Source organism: Phalacrocorax aristotelis, chromosome Z (genome assembly GCF_949628215.1).
Source record: "Phalacrocorax aristotelis chromosome Z, bGulAri2.1, whole genome shotgun sequence".
In the NCBI taxonomy this organism is placed as follows: domain Eukaryota; kingdom Metazoa; phylum Chordata; class Aves; order Suliformes; family Phalacrocoracidae; genus Phalacrocorax; species Phalacrocorax aristotelis.
The window spans coordinates 1,616,193-1,634,985 of NC_134311.1; the positions used below are offsets into that span (position 1 = coordinate 1,616,193).

At 40.1% G+C, this 18,793-nt stretch overlaps 1 protein-coding gene across 3 annotated transcripts in view; it reads left to right on the forward strand.

Moving 5' to 3' along the window:
• MCTP1 (multiple C2 and transmembrane domain containing 1) overlaps positions 1-18,793 on the forward strand; it is a 287,863-nt gene that overhangs the window by 110,443 nt on the left and 158,627 nt on the right. For all 3 annotated transcript variants that reach the window (XM_075078920.1, XM_075078921.1, XM_075078923.1), the window contains one exon: positions 3,367-3,478. In XM_075078920.1, the coding sequence (XP_074935021.1) occupies positions 3,367-3,478 (112 nt within the window). The remainder of the gene's footprint in view (positions 1-3,366; positions 3,479-18,793) is intronic.

The following is an 18,793-nucleotide window of genomic DNA, read 5'->3' on the forward strand; positions in this document are numbered from 1 at the left end:
AACTAATCTTTTTTGGTGCTGAGATGCACAGGCCCTTTGCATTGGTTCCTGTGTGGGCCATAATGTGGCAGTGGCACAAGGCCTCGGCAAGGGCACGTTCCTCCTCAGCTCCCTCGGGCTCGTATGTCTCCAGAATGGCAGATGTCTCGGTACATGTTTAAATCCAGAGCTTCTGTAAAAGTGAGCAAAGTTAGACTAACAGCTTAGCTCCTTAAGTGTGCTTTATACACACTCATGTATTAATGCTGTCTTTCATTTTTTGACTTAAAATATAGTACTGAGTGTTTTCCAGTTAGAAGTTACCTGCTTTGCTGTTTGTCGGTGGTTGTTCTAATAGAGCATCCCATGTCCATCATGGGCTTGCCGTGTGTACCCCTCTAACATAAAAGGGTTCAGCTGACTTAGAGCTAATAAATAGCCCAGCTGAACAGCGGTTGTTGGGCTAAATTGGAACTGAACTGGAAAATTATTTTATTTCTCCTTCATGGTTGTGCTGGAAATAGTAGTATTTCAGATTTCAGATGAGTTTGTATAATATAGAGATAGTTCTTGGAAAAACAGATGCTTATAGGAGGAGTGCCACTCATAGGGGTCATCAAAAGCGAGGCCATTGTGAGCTCTGTGTTCAGTCAGCTCAACGAAATGATGGTTTTCTGGGAATGTTAGAGCATCACTTGACATGCTGTGAATCAGAAGTAAGTTCCAGCTACAGATTCAATTAAGTGCAGGGTATTGAAAAACTTCTCCCAGATGTCTTGCTGAAAGTGAATGCAGCTCCTGTTGTTGCTGTCACTGTTGGGTAAGAGAACAGCCATGGCGGGTTTGATATCTGTTAAACTTCTAGTCGTGATGATATTTTTTTTTTTTGCTAGCTACAGAGAAATTGTTTTCTTGACATTATTAGTTGGAAAGTAGAGGTTCAAAAAATTTGGTTTTGGAACTGTTCTATGGTTAGGGCAATTGTAGGCTTTCATGAATGCCCTCAAGTTTCTTGTCCAAACATTTCTAGCTCTAGTTCATTACTGCAGACCACACAGAACTGGTTCTTCCTTTTATACTAGTTGCCATTTTACCTTTTGAACTTGTTATTTAAAAAAGGTCATTGAAAAAATGATTTCTTGATAGTTGCGTTTATTATGGCAACCTGGAGTTTTATTTGCATACTTCAAATGCTGCTGTTCTGATGCAGACAAACTGGTTGGACTTTCTAATACTTAGGGATACTTAAGACCTATTTGCTTTTTATTTCATTTGTGTAACTGTTTACATCCTGTAGGCTTGTTACAGTGCTCACCTAAGAGTTTCTAGCCTCCTTGAGCAGCTCTCTGAAACACTAATTAATGTAAATGTTAAAAAAGAATGAAAAAGAAAACGAAGTTCCACTGCAAGAAAAAAGGAAGGAAAAGCATTAAAAAGGAAGTGAGAAGGGAAAAAGAAAGGAAAACAATGGCACTGTTTAAACCCAGGAATTTTAACAAAGAGCTGGTGTTGTATCTCAGAGGGGAAGGGAGAGGGGGGTGCCACAAGGGAAAATTGGGGAGGAGGTTATAAATTTCGGGACACATCATGTTTCTTTTGGTCTGCAAATTGTTGTAGAAGGGCAAGAAAGGGGAAGGAAAGTTTTGTTATTTATCATTTACTGCATATCACAAGTTTCTTCTTTCACAATCCCTTGATGAATGCTGGGGCCTAGGATGAGGCAGAGGATCAAGCTGGAATCCAATCTTTTTCTTATTTCTGTTTGGACTAGACACTAAGCATTGCAGGGGTGGGGTAGAAATTCATTATTGTCAACCTTGCATGCTTCTGCGGTCGGTGCATTTAAAAAAAGTAAAAAAGAGATGGTGAGCGAGGTGTTAGTCATGTAAAAGAAGGCGGTGGGTGCCTTCTGCAAGAGTCTAGCAAGGCCTTTTGACAGTTTGAGGCATGCTTCAGCAGTTACTTTACAAGGACAAAATTAGAACATAAATGTTGCAAGATTTCAAAAACAACAACCCCCACCATCACCAAACCAGTTTCCCTGAAGTGCACTAGTTTTGAACAGTTTAATTGCTGTGGAAGTAGGGAACACATCATTGTGCGGTTTGGCCAGCGTGGTACTCATTGCAGCAAAGATTAATATGCCAGGGCTCAGAGTTGTGACTCTGAAATAACAAGAAGAAATCATATGTTAAAGGTGCCTTCATTTTGTGGCTTCCTTTGTGCTTTAGCTTTGTTATTACCTTCAAAAGAAAACGGGTAGTAGGAAGAGAATCAACCGAAGTTTCTTGTTGAAGTGGTATAGCACTTAGTACCCATGTGATCTCCGAGATATTTCTATCATGCTGTTTTTTTTTCTTGCAGAGAAGCCTTTATTGCATAATAAAATCTTAATAGCACTGGTCTTAAAAGATTTAGTTCCTGGCATGAGAATACGTAACAGTGGTGCTCCGTATGTATAATACATGAAGCTCGTGTGTGTACTGTGAATGTATAATAGATACAGTTGTTCTAGTCTTAAAATTAAATGTGTTGTTCCAAGCTTGCACTGTAATTAGATGCTACTTGCAGAGAAATGTGTTAAAAACTGTTTTGCGAAAGCTTATACATACTAAGAAATATAATTTTTCTCCATTGTCCATTGGGACAGAAATGTGTTTACTATTCATGTGGTCCAGAGAGTTCCATTCATACTGACTTCCTTTTTTTTTTTTTAATTTTTTATCATACAGTTTATACAATTAACTACTCTAAGAATCTTATCTTTGCCCTGGCATACTGGCAAACTAAGAAGGCATGTATTACAAATGAAGAGATACAGCTGCATTTAATGTCTTTATGATTTTTTTGTTTCCCCCATAACTCTGTGGAAAAAGCCATGTGTCTTGCAAAGTACTGCAGTAGCTGACAAAAACATAACTCATGTATATTTATTCAATGCCTAGACTATCACTGTTGATTCAATGCAGGGTTTGAGGGTACTGGTAATGACTAGTCCAGGTAGTACTGTAAGGTCCAGGGCTGTCTTTTCTTACTTATCCAGCTCTAGTGGGCCAGGAGTGTATGTGAATTTAATTAAAAATAGAGGTTGCCATAATAAATACACGTATCGATGAACTATTTTTCAACCACCTTTTTAATTAATAAATTTAACCATTGAGATGTCAAGCAGTTGTTTGCTATTTTTTTTTTAAAAAAAAGATGCTCAGGAATTGTCATACTGATGGCAGGAGCGGGTTCCTTGGTGTTGGGGTGTTAGCTCTGAGGTGGGGGAATGGGGTACGGCCTTCTCTTAGTTCAGCAGGATGGTGATACCAAGGAAAAATACACCTTGCATGAAACTTTTAGTAACGTTAGCTATTGCATTTTTATTTTTTTCCCCTCCAGAAAACACAAACTATAACAAGTAATGCAGATTTTCTCTCTGGAGATTCCGGAATGTACCAGTTGGACGTTACCCTAAGAAGAGGACAGAATTTAGCAGCACGGGACCGTGGCGGTAAGCACTGCCTTAATGTTTGGGAAGTTACATGTCTGTTGGGTAAATTTATATGAGGGTATTAAAGTTATTAAGGTTTGAATTGTAAGTGTGTTAGTTAAACTGTGCTTAAAGCTTTGTAGGGATTATTTGGCTCAAAAACATAAAGTAAAAGGAGATAGGGCCAGCTAAACCCACACAGGAGGAGAAATAAGATTTAGCTAATATGAGTTTGATTGTTCTGCTGATTTTCCTCACATTGCTGAATGTTTCAAACTAAAAAAAGGTGTGATAGATTTACTTTAACCATGCAGTTTTGTGCTGTCTTGTGCACCCAAGTGGTGTCTTGCTCCTTATTTTGTTCCTTGACTGTTTAGCTGATAAATACAGGAGCCATGTTTAAAGACAACAGTAAAACCCCTTTATTAGGTATGTCCTTGCTTTACCTGTTGGTCAATCTGCTGATCACATACTGGCATTTTACAGTCTGCCCTTAGACCTGTATCGCACACATAGTTCAGACATAGAAAGGATTCTTAAAAGGTATTTTGGCCTGCAGGAACACGAGAGGCTGACTCTGTGACTCTGTACATGCAACTGTGGTTAGTATTTAAAATCAGATAAGTCGGTAATCCACTTCTTGAACAGCAATGTGAGCATGATAAATCTGACTAACAGCCTATTTTTGATTTCTCGTAATATATTCCTTGTAAGAGAGAAAAAGCTGCAGTAGAAATTTAACTGCAAAAATAGTATTGCACGGGACCTTTCCATGCTTACCTGATGACGTTACTTGACCGATTTCAGATCTCAAATATAGTAGCAGAAACCTAGAAGGCTGTTTACATTGATAGGAAGTTACTCCACTGATATTTATGTCACTGAAACTGAAATTTTAGTATACTCACTGTTGCAAGAATAAACTTTTATGTATAGCCTTCCTCTAGATATATTGATATTCTATCAAGATTTGCCTGACATTCATTAAAAATAGATACCCAGATGTTTTTATTCCATGAGCTAGAGACTTGCCCAGTTTCTGAATGATAAGTGTTATAATTCAGTCATAGTCATCATTCATATTATTTATAAATAAAAAAAAGTAAATGTAAATGTGATTATTTGCATGCAGGGAAAAAATCCATTTTTTTCCCCCATAATACAGATGTCTAGAGTAAAAAAAGGATAGGACATCCGTCCCCTAAGACGGAATCCCAGGTTCTGAAATGAGTACTAGGTGCTGCATAAAATGTCAAGATCAGTTCAGAAAGCTGCCACTTGAGCAGCAAGGAGACCTCCTCAAGCTACCTGAGAGGCAATGTGACAAGAGGTACTAGTCCAAGAGCCTAGGGTTGCAGTGCACGGTCATCACCCACCCTGTTTGGAGCCTGTAATTCACTTTGGATGGTGTACACCTATCGCCTTTCAAAAGGCAGAGCGAGTGCTGTTTTTCTTTTGGAAGGATGCTGGGGAAGAAGGTAGTTGTTGGGCTCTGGTTTCACAGAATAGTCTCATAGCTTGAAATCTCACCAGAAAAAGAGATGCCTGGGTTACTTGCTGCTCCCTTTCTCAGTTTTTTCCTGCCCCTGGAAAAGCTCAGCTCTCCCACCTTGAGCAACCAAGAGAGTGTTTTACCAAGCCACTGTGAACTTGTCAGGGAGGAGAATGTGCATTGTGTCTTAGTGAAGTGTAGAAGATCCGTCAGGCTGGATGGGGAGCTACAGACGTGTTCCCTCCTGCACTGACCAGGTTTCAGGTCTCAGCTGGGTTTGGGCTTCCAGGACTGAGCCTTTCTTCTTAAGGGGAAAATACAGAAAGAGTACCTTGTAACGGGACCCCAAGCTAGGACCCATCCGCTCAGGGACTGAACGTCCTTGCTGCCATCCACTCTGTTTCTGCTTGTTTTCCCTTTCTCTTGGAGCTACGTGGTGGAACTACGCTGTGGAACTTGAATCTAGGGGACTTCACAGGCATTAGGCAGGGTCTGGTGAATTTGGATGGCTAGTGAATGGGAAGTGCACAGAAAGGGTCCTGGTGTGGGAAGTCAGTGTCTAAGTCCTCTCTTGAGTGCAATACTTGCTCATTTTTATTTATTGTTTGAAGTATCCCTGTGGTAGTCCCAGTGGTGTTTCACTAAGAAACTGGGCACGTAAAACTGAATTCTTACTGGAGGTTTGTGTGGGTGCAGGAGGAGCTTCAGTGAGTTCATGGAAGGAAAATCCACAAAGGGCACTGAAATGCACAGAAAACACGTCTAACACTGAAGGTCTCTGCCAAATTCTTGATGCCTAGGAGGACGCCTGAGGGCAATAATAGATGTGCCTGTCCTCTTGTTTCCCTGTTAGCATCTGCTTATAGCCCCTGATGAGACCGAGCAGTGAGCTCACAGGACCTTTGGTCTGAGCCAGTACCCGGTCTCTGCTGCACGGCCTGTGTGCCGCCGTGGCCCTTGGATCAGGGGTCGTGAGCCAGAAGGTGGTCACAGGACAGGCCGTGGGAGGCACTGTGTAAGGATATGTACCCAAATGCTAAATGCACCTACTAAGACAGAGTGTTAGTTATTAAAACCAGAGCTTGGAAGATTTACCCCAGGTCTATCTCAGAGGAGTCTTATACTGTAAGTTTGTAACAGTGCATAACACCCCATTCCTCCAAAACTTTTTCCAGATCCTCCGCTTGAAGCCTAATGGTTGAATTTTCTCCAAGCACTGTGAATGTCACTCTAAAAGAATACTTGAACTACATGGTAGAAAAGAATTTTGGTTTAATTTTAGCTTTTTGTTCTTTAATTTTTGAACTGCAGTTTCACATATCTTCTTATAAACCTGCTGCTGAACATATTGCAGTCTTGGAATTCAAAGTTGAATTCTCATGTCAGGAATGTTCTGCACGCTTTGTCTTCCCCAAATTTATAAAAAGAAACACCATGACGTTCTGAGAAGAAGAGGGGAAAGGCTGAAGCTATATTTATGTGGCTAGCAATGCCGGCATTAATCATGGCTTAGTTGACAAATGACACCATTGATAGGCACAACAAAAGGGAAACAGAACATTCCGCATGAGAGAACCAACGCCTTGCTGTTGTCTTCTCAAATGGTTGAAAATAACCCTTCATTATAACAGGCAATATTTATGCTCTGGTGTGTGCAGCATGGCAGAAGGAAATGCAACTATTCATTTTAACTCCTCATCTTCACAATAAATGCTGTCTTCAGTCTGATCCAGCTTTCCTTCCAAGTACCGCGGAGCTGTGGTACCGTAACTTTGTCTCAGCTCCGTGATGAGACAGTTTACATTTTTGCTTCTGCCAAAATCCTGTAGTGACCACAAGTGAAGTTTATAACATATGCTTTTTTTAAGCCCATCCTAAAGTAAACCGTTCTCTTAGATCTAAAAAATTGTTTTCTGAGACTTTTTCCCACAAGACTGGGAAAAACTGTGTCATGTCAGACCTGGTAAGTTGGTAATATTAACAAGGTAAGCTTATTACCTACATCATCATGTTTTCCTTTTCAGTTTTAATTTCTCATTTGCTTTTTGCTATATACAGTTTTTGTGTAATATCATGTGTATTTTTAAGAGTTTTTTCTGGAGTCAAAATGTTTAGGTTAAAAAGACCCATCTGATTTCTTGCTGATTTCTGACTTCTTGCATGTGGAGTTTATTTATTTGGCTACTTCGTATTTGTAACATGCCTTTATAGATGTTCTGCAATATCTTAACTATTGTTTTTGAACAAACAAACAAAAAACCCCTGTGGCTGAACATTTTTGCTTTAAGAGAGACTCATTTTGAGATGCAAACTGAAATGTTACAGCACAACTGGTGAAAAGGGGAATTAGTCATTGGCGTTCTATGATTCTTTTCAGTCAAAAGAAAGATATCAAAGTGTCCTTTTATGTGTTTTAAATCTGTTTTCCTCACAGTGTTTGCTTACTTCACTGGGGTCCGGAATCCACCCCCTTTTGCGCTTTTTGAGAAGTGTAGGATGCTGGCTGGCTGCTCCACTTTAGACAAAGTTGGGAAATAAGTAGAACGGGTTAATCCCAAGGGCTTCATGTCATGTAAAAAAACAGACTGGATACATGATGAATTTGATCCCTTCTTGCTTTAAAATATATTTTACTTATTTATTTTTTTTTACAAAAGGCATGAAGATTGACCCAATCTTGTAAAACAGCACAAAGAAAATACTTTTTTGAGCATCAGTGAAACGGCTGTCGCTTTTCATGATGATCAGAATTACTGTATTTCCTGTGTCAAATCTTACAGCAAGAGTTCCTCAAAACAGATATTTATCATCATCTAGGGCTTTGACCTCTAGATGGGTGATATCACCAGATCTCTGTGCTTGTCTCTGCAGGAAACAGTTCAGTAATGCTTCCTACGACCAGAGGGTCTGTCTTTGTGAAAACAGCTGAGGGGTCGATCCTCAGTGACAGACTCTGGTACTGAAACCTGCACCCAGAGATGGCAAGAAGTAAGCCAGAAATAGTGTCCAATTACTGCCCTCGTGCAGTGCAAAGACTGCATTTCAGTTTGATAAATTTACCATTTCTGATATGAAATATTTCTATCAGTATGAACCTAGCTGCTTAAATTGGGAATAATTGGGAGAGATGACGGTAAAAACCAGGAGAATCTGAAGAACCGTAATAGTGCAAGAACATACACAAGGACTTTGCATTTTGTCTGGTGAATTACTCTGTATAGATCTACATTTTCAGGATCTAGAAGAAAAGTAAGTGTCAGTAGGATAACAAGTAAAGTGAGATGATTAAGTAACCCTTTAAGGTACTCCTAATTTTGTGCAACAACACAATATTGAAAGCATACCCACGTATAAGGCAAGGCGTTTAAAATTATTGAAGACTTCATTTAAGCCTAAAAACAGAGCATGTTATTTGTTTGATCTGTGGGTTTCACTGATGTAGGATACTGAAATTCAGTCCTTAACTTCATTAAAATACAGCGTATACAGTGTAGCTTTGGAGACTGAGAAGCCCTTCATTCTTATGATTCAGGTAGACCAGGAGTATGGAATACATTTTGCTTATTGTGAAATATTGCTAAGTCTGTCTCACATTTGAGAACAACAGGAACGTGCCTGCCCTGTCCTGTTTCCTGGAGAGGTGAGATGACTGTTGGCAGAAATCAGTAGTGTAATGCTTGCCCCATCTTCCAAATGTGACACATAGTCACAGGGCAATAACCAAGGAGAAATGCTATTGATGCTAAAACAGGTAGCCAGATGCCAAATTATTTTTAAAAGGCGTTTTGGATCAGGATTTTCATGCCACTAATTGTGAACATTCATCGAAGTAGCTCTTTAATTGTATTTTTATTTTAACATATTAATTAGGTGTGGAATTTGAATGCCCTTTAATACGAAGGAAATCAGATATCACTAGTTTTTGGATGCAAATCAAAGGATTTATATTTAGTTTAAATCAGAATGGGCAAGAATATTCTCCTTCCCTGGAGACATTCACCCCCCGCCTGGACGCGGCCCTGTGCCCCTGCTCTGGGGGTGCCTGCTCCAGCAGGGGTGGGACGGGATGAGCTCCAGAGGGCCCTGCCAACCCCCACCGTTCTGGGGTTCTGGAGTCCGGTTAGCTTAATGAAGGTGTTTCAGAAAGGTTATATTCAGTTTTATCTGAGCCAAAAATACACTTAATAATTTTTAATAACACCTGGGGATGTGAATGTCTGGAAGAACTAATTTTTAAATGCTCTGTTTCCTTATTACAGAGATAGTGAGGATAAGATGCTGAAACAATAAATGGCAGTTTACTCTGGAATTCATGTAAATATATTTAGATAAGTGTGCCAGCATTCATACTGTGTAAAAACATTTACAGGATGCTTTATTTAAAGATACACACTCATTAGGTAGGCAGTGCCTTTTGTCTGTGTTTAAGTAAAGATGCCTGAGATTTGGGAAGAGGCTAGTGGAGTTTTGTGTCCCCAGGGAGAGGCTAGCTTTGGTTGAAGAGAATTGCGACTCTGTATTTCATTCTAATTGTCAGCTGGTACAGATCGATGTTGCCCAGTGTAAAATGTAGGCTGGGAAAGTGCTTCTCGGTTTCCTTTCTGCTCCGCCTTGGCCTTGCTGCCGTTGTTTTACTCTCTGCAGCAGCGCAGTGGTTTCTCTTCCCCGCACAGCCTGGCCTCGTGCTGCCTGGCAGCTCTGGAGGCCTGTGGCAATATTTTCTGCCTGCTGAGAGGCAGCCAGATCCCATGCAGGGTCCTGGCGGCAGTGACTCATACCTGATGGCGGTGAAGAGTAGCATCCTTTCGCAGTGCAGAAAAACAAGGAGGAAAGAGCAGAGAGGAGCAGAGGGAGACGGGGCTGCTCGCTCTGCTAATGTGCTACGAGCAGCTTTGTCCATCGGGGCAAGTCCCTTTGCAGAAGGTGCCAAAGTCCACTGGAGGATGGGGTCAGGCATTTGCCTTGGTTCCCTCTGCTCTCAGCTTGACTTGGTGCCCGCTCTTACTGCCGGGTCCCTCCCTGCACCTCTCCATCCAGCAAACACCTTACGTTAGCCTATACACCAGCTCTACAAGCAGCATTTTCCTTCTAAAGTGGCTTTCTGTTTCTATCATAGCCTGGAATTTGTACCCACTCTAGGAAGTCCTCACCTGTCGGTGGTACCCTCCCATGCCCTTGAAAACTGCGGAGGGAAGAGCTTCTCCCCTTTGCGTGGGAAGCTGGGAAAAAGTGAGTCCATCATTTGCGCCCCACTGATCTCTTGTTCTCCCTTGTATTTCAGTAAGCATCCGACCTGTCATGTTTCTCTTATCACACTGTGGCCCTTGGTTTTTATCCTCCTTTCTCCATCCCGAGAGAAAGGAAACAGCTGAAATGGCATGACAGCCTTCCAAGAGGGTGGCTAGATGCTCTTTCCTAAGCCTTTAAGGGGAAGTCTGTTCCCATGGGAAGATGGACCGTCTCAAGTAAATTGTAGGATTATTAAATAATGTGAGAACACAGCTTAGCAGCCGTTCCTTGGCATTTTAGAATAAAAATTTCTTTGAGAATTCCAAAATAAACTCAGCCCTAATACCTCTGGAGGCAGCGACAGTTGCTGTGCGTTTCCCCATGGCAAGCTCTGGCAGGAGCTGCCTGCGAGTGCTGGCTCTGTGCCACCCTCAGCAGAAACTGGCACGTACAGGCATTTTTCAAACACTGCTGTCAGCTGGCTCGTATACTCTACCAGCTTCGTCACAACCCTACTGTTTAGGTATTCAAATAAAAGACAGGTTTTTTTGGAGCTGCAGAGTACTTTCAGCCAGAATCTGCATCTGTGGGCAGCAGCCTGTTTAATTTAGTGAAAAATTTAATAAAAAACCCCCAACAATAATAATTCCCCAAATAGAGATTTATTTGTGAGAATTATGGGGCATACGCAGAAATGTTTATTGGTATGACTGAGTGGACATTGAAAAAATATAATTATGAAATGCAAAAATAACTCTAGGTTTTTTTCAAACATTTTTTGATTACTTGGTTTTAGACACTCAAAATTAAAACTGTCAGTTTGCAGGGCACTGGGAAAATTCATGTGCAGCAAAGATCACAGTTGTACTGAGATGGACTGTGGGCTAAATAGGTCTGTTGTAGATTCAGAAATCGCAAGCCTTATTGAACAGCAGGCTTCCTGAGCATTTTATGTACACTCCAGATTTTATGATTACGTCATTTATTTCTGATCCGTTGAAGTTGATAGTAGAACCTATTATCTCAGTCTGTCACCTAGTTACACTTTTTATTACGTACACTTTTATGAATAGCATTTCTAATTGCAAAATGTTCCTTCCCTTTTGTTTATGTTCAAGAAGACATTTTTAAAATAAAAGAATGCAGTCCATTAATCCCAGTTTCTGCAGCCTTTTTGGACTGATTTCTCCATTGATATCCTGGCAAAATGTTTAGGAAATGAATCAAGGCATAATGATAAGCAGAGCAGTAATTTTTCATTGTTATGAAAATCGGTTTGACTGGGAGCATTAACTCATCTTCATAGCTGAAGTAAGAAATTAGCTGATTTTCAGGCAGGATACTGTGTCTTGACTTCTGATGACGTTTGCCTTCTGTATTGATTTCTAGCTGGCTTGCTACAGGCACATTCTTGGTAGCTCTCACTGTAGTAAGAAATGAGAGTTTTGCCAGTAGGAGAGGTTAATAATTCTGCTGTAAATATTCCTTTTTCTGATTGCTCTCTGTCATTGATACTGATACTTCCTTATCATACAGAGTCTGGTGAACGAATGTTGCCGTGTAAGTTAAGCTCCATAACGCAAAAGGCAGCAGTCATGGGAAATGAACCTTCTGGCTGAGAGCAGTACAAGTCTGTTAAGACCTGGCAGAAAAACGAGATGAATGGAAACCTTGCATTCCTGAGGCTGTTTCTCTCTCTGCTGTGTCATCCTCTGCGAGGTCTTGTGACTGTAAAAATTCAGAGCCTGTTGTTCTCTGTCTAAAGATGATTTCGGCATTGACTGTGCTCAGAATTTGACTCCGGCCCAGGAGAACAAAACTGCTATCCTTACCACAGCCCTAACTGGACTGCAAAGAAGCTCAGATTCATGAACAGGACTTGCTGTATTTTTCTCTGAAAGTATATAAGGCACCTGGTAGGCTTATGTTTTTATTTGTTGCCATGCCCCAAACAAGGAAGTGAATGACGGACATAATCCGTCCCCAAGTGATCTTGATCTAAACGGTTAGGCATGCACAAAAGCCTGATACAGACAGATGAGGAAGCATAAGGAACTTCATTTCATCTGCAGAATGGCCCTAATTTTCATAGCAGTAGCACGATGTGGAGGCTTTGGGGTGACCTACGTGGCATGAGATTGAGAAGGAGGGAAGAGCTGGGCTTCAGTGAGGGCAATCTATTGTAGACAAACACAAATGCCTGTTGGAGGCCAAAGTTTCCTGCTAGTCCAGTAGGAGCAGCGGGAGATACTTAGAGGATGTGAGGTGGGGTTTCCTCTTGTGTTACCATGATTCCAGTCCCTTAGGGCTAATTGAAGTGGGAGCCACACTAATTGCCTGCTGATTGTCCAATACTCTTCATCCAAGGAACGCATGACATGGCTTTATACTTGTTCAAGTTCTTCCTTGTAAATTATCTTAGTCTAGAGGTATAATTTGGAACTTTTTTCTCCCAAACTACAAAACTATAGTTGTGATTGCATTTTTTAATACCAAAAAGGATAAAAATAACGAAAATTTAATGGCAGATTCTAGTAATAACACTAGGGGGTCGGGTATTTTGGCAATAGCTTTTTAATCTTTGTGGTTTTTTACCATCACTTAGAAATGGCTATTTCTGGTTTAAGATCAGTACTGAGAATAAAGTGTGTTTTTCTTTTTCTCTTCCGTGATAAATGCACCAGGGAATTGCTTATTCAGCAAGTACATTTCTTTAATAACAAATCTCAAATTATTTCCATTTTGGTTACATTGCTGTAATTCTTATTCTTTACGTCTTGTAGGAACACGTTTATCATTCACATTCATTTGAAATGACAATGTATTGTGCAGTCAAATGGATTTTTCCTTTGCTGGATGTGTGGAGCATAGTACTAACACTGCAGATTTATAAAACGTGCTTGTTTACTGCTGGTATTTGTAGAGGCTAAGCTTTCATTTGTTTTTAATGGCTTTTGTCCTCAAAGAGGGTATGAATATTCATTAAAGGGTAAAAAGCATATACGTTCCTGGATCCATCTCTGGATCTTTGTATGAGTGTGGGTGGTCACTGAGTAAGTCTTCCCAAGTTGTAAACGTCTCACTGAAGCTTTGAATCATCTTAGAGCTGTAGCTGTAGCTATATAGCTCTATATATTGTCTTTATAGGTAGCTATAAAGTAACGGGGGTAAAGGAAAAGGACTTCGACAGTGCTAAAATAAAGTAGAAAAAGGAAGTTCAATAGGCTGTCAAGTCACCCCTTGTGCCCCTGCACTGCGATGGCAAATGCCTGTGTCAAAAGTTGAGCAGTGGTCCTGAGTAGCTTATTGCAGAGGGAATTCGTGCCAAGACTGAAAAGATAGATTCCTCGGGTCAGGTGGCCCGTTGGCCAGGGACAATGACGTAGCACTTCAGTGGCCTCCGCCACCCCGGCAGCCCAAATCCCCATGAAGCTTTTTAGTGGTAATGCAGGTAAATCGGTGGAGCATTGGTAGCATCAGCTTGGCTTGGGACCCCCAGACCATCATCCTCTGATGATTCAGATGGAGGAATCTCGTCTGTGGATTCCAAGTCATCAGAAGGCATTGAACGCCCCTGTGCCTGGTTGTTAAAAGGGAGCAGAAAGTCCTGCCTTGTTAGCATAATTCTGCTATGTCCATTTTTTCCAGGTGACTATATGCAGATAAGGAAATACCAACATTAAGGTTTTCTAGCTAGTAAATTAAAATATTATAGTAAGGCAAGATTCACCTAGCATGTTTCTATGAATGTGTCTTTGTAGCGTAGGTTTTCCTTCATGTGACTTTAACTGGGATTGCATATGCAATGAGTAGCAGTTTAAACCAAGATATTAAATACACATCGTACCTTTTATGTTGTGCCGAATGTATGCGGGCTGCGGGGTGCTAAGGCTTCTATGTTTGCTTTACCTAGCATTTTTTGTTTTACATTTTGAGATTCAGCTTTTATTTCAGCTTGCATTTAATGTGTAGTAAATCATTATCCCTAAGGAATGGAGGAAAACTTGCACGTCTTACTGGAGGCAAAGATCATTGACTGAGTTGTTACATTGACAAGGGCAGCTCACGTGTTCATCAATTGCAAGTATACATCAAAAAGATTATTTCTAAAAAACTGGAAGGTATAGTGTATAAGACCGACAGTGAGCTGTGGTTTTTAGACAAAGCAAGTCAGAGCCTTCTGTCTTTGTCCCAGAAGAGATGAGACCTCTGACTGATTTTGCAAAAGCTGGCTAACTTGAAAAACAAATGATCATGCTTTAAACAATTTCAGGAAGATTTTAAACAATCTCAGGAAGATTATAATTTCAGTCCTGAGGTTTTAGGGGCAGAGGAAACAGTGTGTCCTTTGATTAAGGGATGTAATGCTGTTTATATTAAAGTATATTAACTAGGGTAAAAATTTGAGCTGGAAGGAAAACATTTCCGTAGCATGCTTAAACCCTGTTTAAATGAATCTGACTTCAGCCATGCTTAAAATGAAATGTAAATATTTTCTTGAAATTAATCTGACCATTGCGTATTTGCTTTTTGTCTGTTCTGTCCTGTGCCAGTAAGTTTTTTCATTCTTTCTATTTCACAAGCATGATTAGTATTTGCTTAAATGAGTATCTACTACACTAAGTGAAGATTTTTATCATCGGCTACGTTGAAATGCAGTACAAAAGCAACCTTTTTTTGTGGCAGGAATGTGTCTTCAAAAGAAAAATAAAAAAGCTGTGATTGTTAAAACCAGTATTTTTTAATGGGCACTGGATAATTAAAATTTTTATTCCCTGTTGACATTCGAGTGAAGGAACTCTGCGTCCCGTAGCATCTGTGTGCTCACTGTGAGTTTGTAATCGGCGTCTTCATTCTTGGGATATTCGTTTTCCAGAAGTGCTTTATATCATTTAAACTAATTAGTGTCCTTTTTGGGTGTAATGGCTGGATAATTCTTTGCTAGGTGGATAGAAGGACAGAAAGTAGGAATATTTATGAAAAAGCTGTAGTTTTTAATGTTGTAGTGTTTAGTTATGGTGTTTAGGGGATTGGTGAAGACCAATGAGAAGATAGGCTGGACAGCTCTTGTACAAGACAAATAATAACAGTAATTGTTTCCATTTGGTAAATTAATATAAAATAATTTGTGGTAAGTAGTTTCCCTGCTTTTCAGAATAAAAGACTGGTCAGAGCAGGCATTCTTCTATGTTTCTTTTTATGAGATGCTTCATATTGCAGTTTGGAGGTAGAAAATGTGTGAAATGCAATGAACTGATACGTGTTTTGCTTGACATACTCAGCTGACACATACTTGAGAACTCTCCCCCCGCTTTTTCTTCTACCTTCATTGTAATAATGAGAATAACTGTGGACCGAGTAACTTTGTTAAGAGGGGAATGAGTGAGGATGGAGTCAGAGGGAAGGGGAAAGAGCTGGAGGTCAGTGAAAGAGCTCTTCGTGCAATCCATCCGGAACAAATGTTTGTAGTAATAATTAAGCTTCTCGGGAATTGTGACATCAAAGTTATTACACATCTGCACCCACCTCTAGTGGCTTGCCTTTTTTTCAAATAATTGTGGATCAAATGAAGCAATTCCAAGACTGAAGGTAAAATGGAAGAACAGAAAGCCCTGACAGAGGTTTAGTTTTAGCTCTAAGTGTAAATTAATTACAAACATGCTTCTACCTTATTTTTGCTTCTAGAAATGTGTACATTGCCCAGTTACTGGCAGTGATGAAAAGTTCCATTCCCCCGTATTTATTGGGTGTTTACTGCTTTTCTACGTTGTGCTCGTTCCTGCAGCATTCATCCTGTGTCCTGTACAGCAGCAAATCTTATTTAATTACTGTGATTTCCAGTTAATATTATTTGAAGCTCTATTTTTTCAAACCACTAGCCTGAAATTGGTCTAAGTGTGTTAGTATGTGTGGTGAACCCACAGGAGGTTCACGATACACGTTAGGAACTGGATGGGGCCGCAGCCTGTGTAACGTTACTGGTCAGCCTTAGTAACTCTGTAGGTAGAAGAAAAAAGATCTTGTGTCGGAGTGCTCCACTTTGCAGCAGCGATAACTACCTACAGGAGACCTTAATGGATTGGTTGGTTTGCTTTTTTCCCTGTGACTGAAGCCATAGGGACAGGAGAAGAAGATTTTCTGACTTGCTCTGTTTTTCTTTCTGAAATCTTTTTCTCCACAGGCTGAAAACCCGGTGCTCCCCAGGGGAAAGTTAGTTCTTTTAACTTTTTTAAAAAATTGAAACTAGAATTTGAATTGCACAGCGATGAGCATCTGAACTATGCAAAAGCTTTAATGAAAAACAGTTGCGCTTGTTTTTCAGAATGAGTTTGGATACAGCTTTCTGTTCAGTTGCGAAAGCTAAACTGTGAGTGAACAGCAGCGGCAGAAAAATGAATGCATCTAACCGTGCTGTAGTTAAACAGTTTTAATTAAATCAGTTAATTAGCTTGTGTAATAAAGGTACTTGCTAACTCACCACATTTCTAAAATGTAATTTCTTTCATCTTGTTTTATGAGGTATAAAAACATCTCTACCTGAAGCAACAGCTGCAAATGCTGCTTTTCAGTATCATTAATCTATATCATATTGGGGGTGTTATAGCCTGTACTCTCTCTCTTTAGTGCAAGATTTTAAAACGTGCCTTTAGGATTTTGGTGTCTTGTTACCGTATGCTATAGGTAGATCTGCAGCTGAGATTTTTCAGGCGTGCTGGTAGTTTGATTTCATTCACACTGAGTCAAGCACAAAAATGTAGTAGAGGACTACAGAGACTTTCCCCTCACCCTTTCCTCTCATTAGCAGCAGTTATGGGGGAGCAGCCTCGGGCTCATTACTCGGTCTCATGGTTACATTCACCTCTGTGTTCACTGGTGAATTTTCTTTGGTTAGCAGTTTATCACATTATATTAAATAGGATTTCATTAAGCAAAAAAGTCTGTTCAACGAGTGGCCTAATGAAGGTGAAGAGTCTGTTATGAAGCCTCGAAAACCAATTAAGTTATTGTATACAGTTAATTGAGAATGCACGTTCTTTCTATCCAGTACAACTTTGATTGTTGTTCTGGCCAGATTTGCCTTTGCTGTATTTCCACTCTCTTACGCTGCTCTGGTTCCCTTGAAAAGCAGTTTAGCATTTCTTTGAACAAACATCTTGAATACTTCTCCAGCGAAATATTTTTTTAATCTTCTTTTATATCTGCTTACAAGACCTAATCTCTCTCCTAAACTTGCAAAGCAAAATCCATTATAGGAGGTGTCAGCACAGAAAGAGAGAAGTGTTCGACCCTGGTGTTGGTGCTGGAGTCGGACCTGCTGGACTGGAGGAGTGCTTGCTTCTCAGGGTCTCTTTCCTGAGAGGCACAGCTTCTCTCCTGGACTTTGGCAGCAGCTTAAGTGTCTGTTAGGCCAATGTTTCCTAGGAAAGGAGAGGCTGCCACCCCGTGCAAAGAGCCCTTACTGCCTTTATACAGGCAATGGTGGTGCTTCCGCAGGAGAGCAGTGTCTCACAATTTGGTTTTCTTCGAGAGAAGGATTTTAATCTCATGAGTGAAGGCTCATGATGATGTTAGTAACTGCTATAGATAAGACAGATGTTTTTGCAATTAGGCCTTAGTGCGTCGGGTTCGTTTGAATGGTTTTGTAAGAAGGAAAGCGATGAAAAGTCTGAGACTTGATTTACAGGAATCTGTGACGGTTGTCTGGTTCTTGCAGGTTTGGTCTTGAGTGGTCTTTGAGTTTTTTTCTGATTTTGTGTAGTGAACTTCTAAACACTGTTAACAGTAAGTTCCCAAGTAAACTGAAGTTATTTTTCTCTTTGAAAGAGCAAAAATATGAATTGAATTGTTGAGGTTGATTAAAATTGCGTATTAGTATAGTACGATGTAATATATTTAAATAATACAGTAACATGTTTGATGTGTTATTAATAGTATCATATTAATATGAATGTGCAATTATGATATTAAAATTATATATGTAAAAATTGTTGTTATCATAATATATATTAAAACTGGGGCCCTGTGGCATAGAGCAGTGCTGGAGATGGCTTGATGCAGTTTTGGTCTCTGTTCTGCACCTCTGATTGCCCTCCCATTAGGTGAAGGTGTTACTGAACAATTGCATAGCTGATTAAATTAATTTTTTTATCTTGTCTTTATTCATACATATGCTTTTAAAAATTTGATGGTCTCTCTTCAAGCCATGGAAAAGGTCTGTGAAGGGCATGGAGCTTTTACCTAAGCGGACCTGATGCGTTCTCAGCTTTAAAGTAGAGATGTGCTGAAGCAAGCTGCTTAGTGTTTCTCAGCATTCACAGCACAGAGACACAAACCCTGAGGTTTTGCAGTGTACTGTAAGTGGAACTAACATTTGACCCACCCTACTACTAAACTTACACATAAAAATGAATTAATACGAAATTATCTGACATCAGGGTCCTCAAACATTGGTTGGGTATGTATCTCACGGGAGTGTTTTACACTGGTTTCAAATTTCAAAAGAGTTTTTGAGATTCATGAAGTCTGCACTATAAAAGTGCTCAAAGGCCAACTATCTGCGCCTCATGGCAACCGTTAGGAAAACCAGCAGGAGAATTACGGCTTGTGGGGGCATC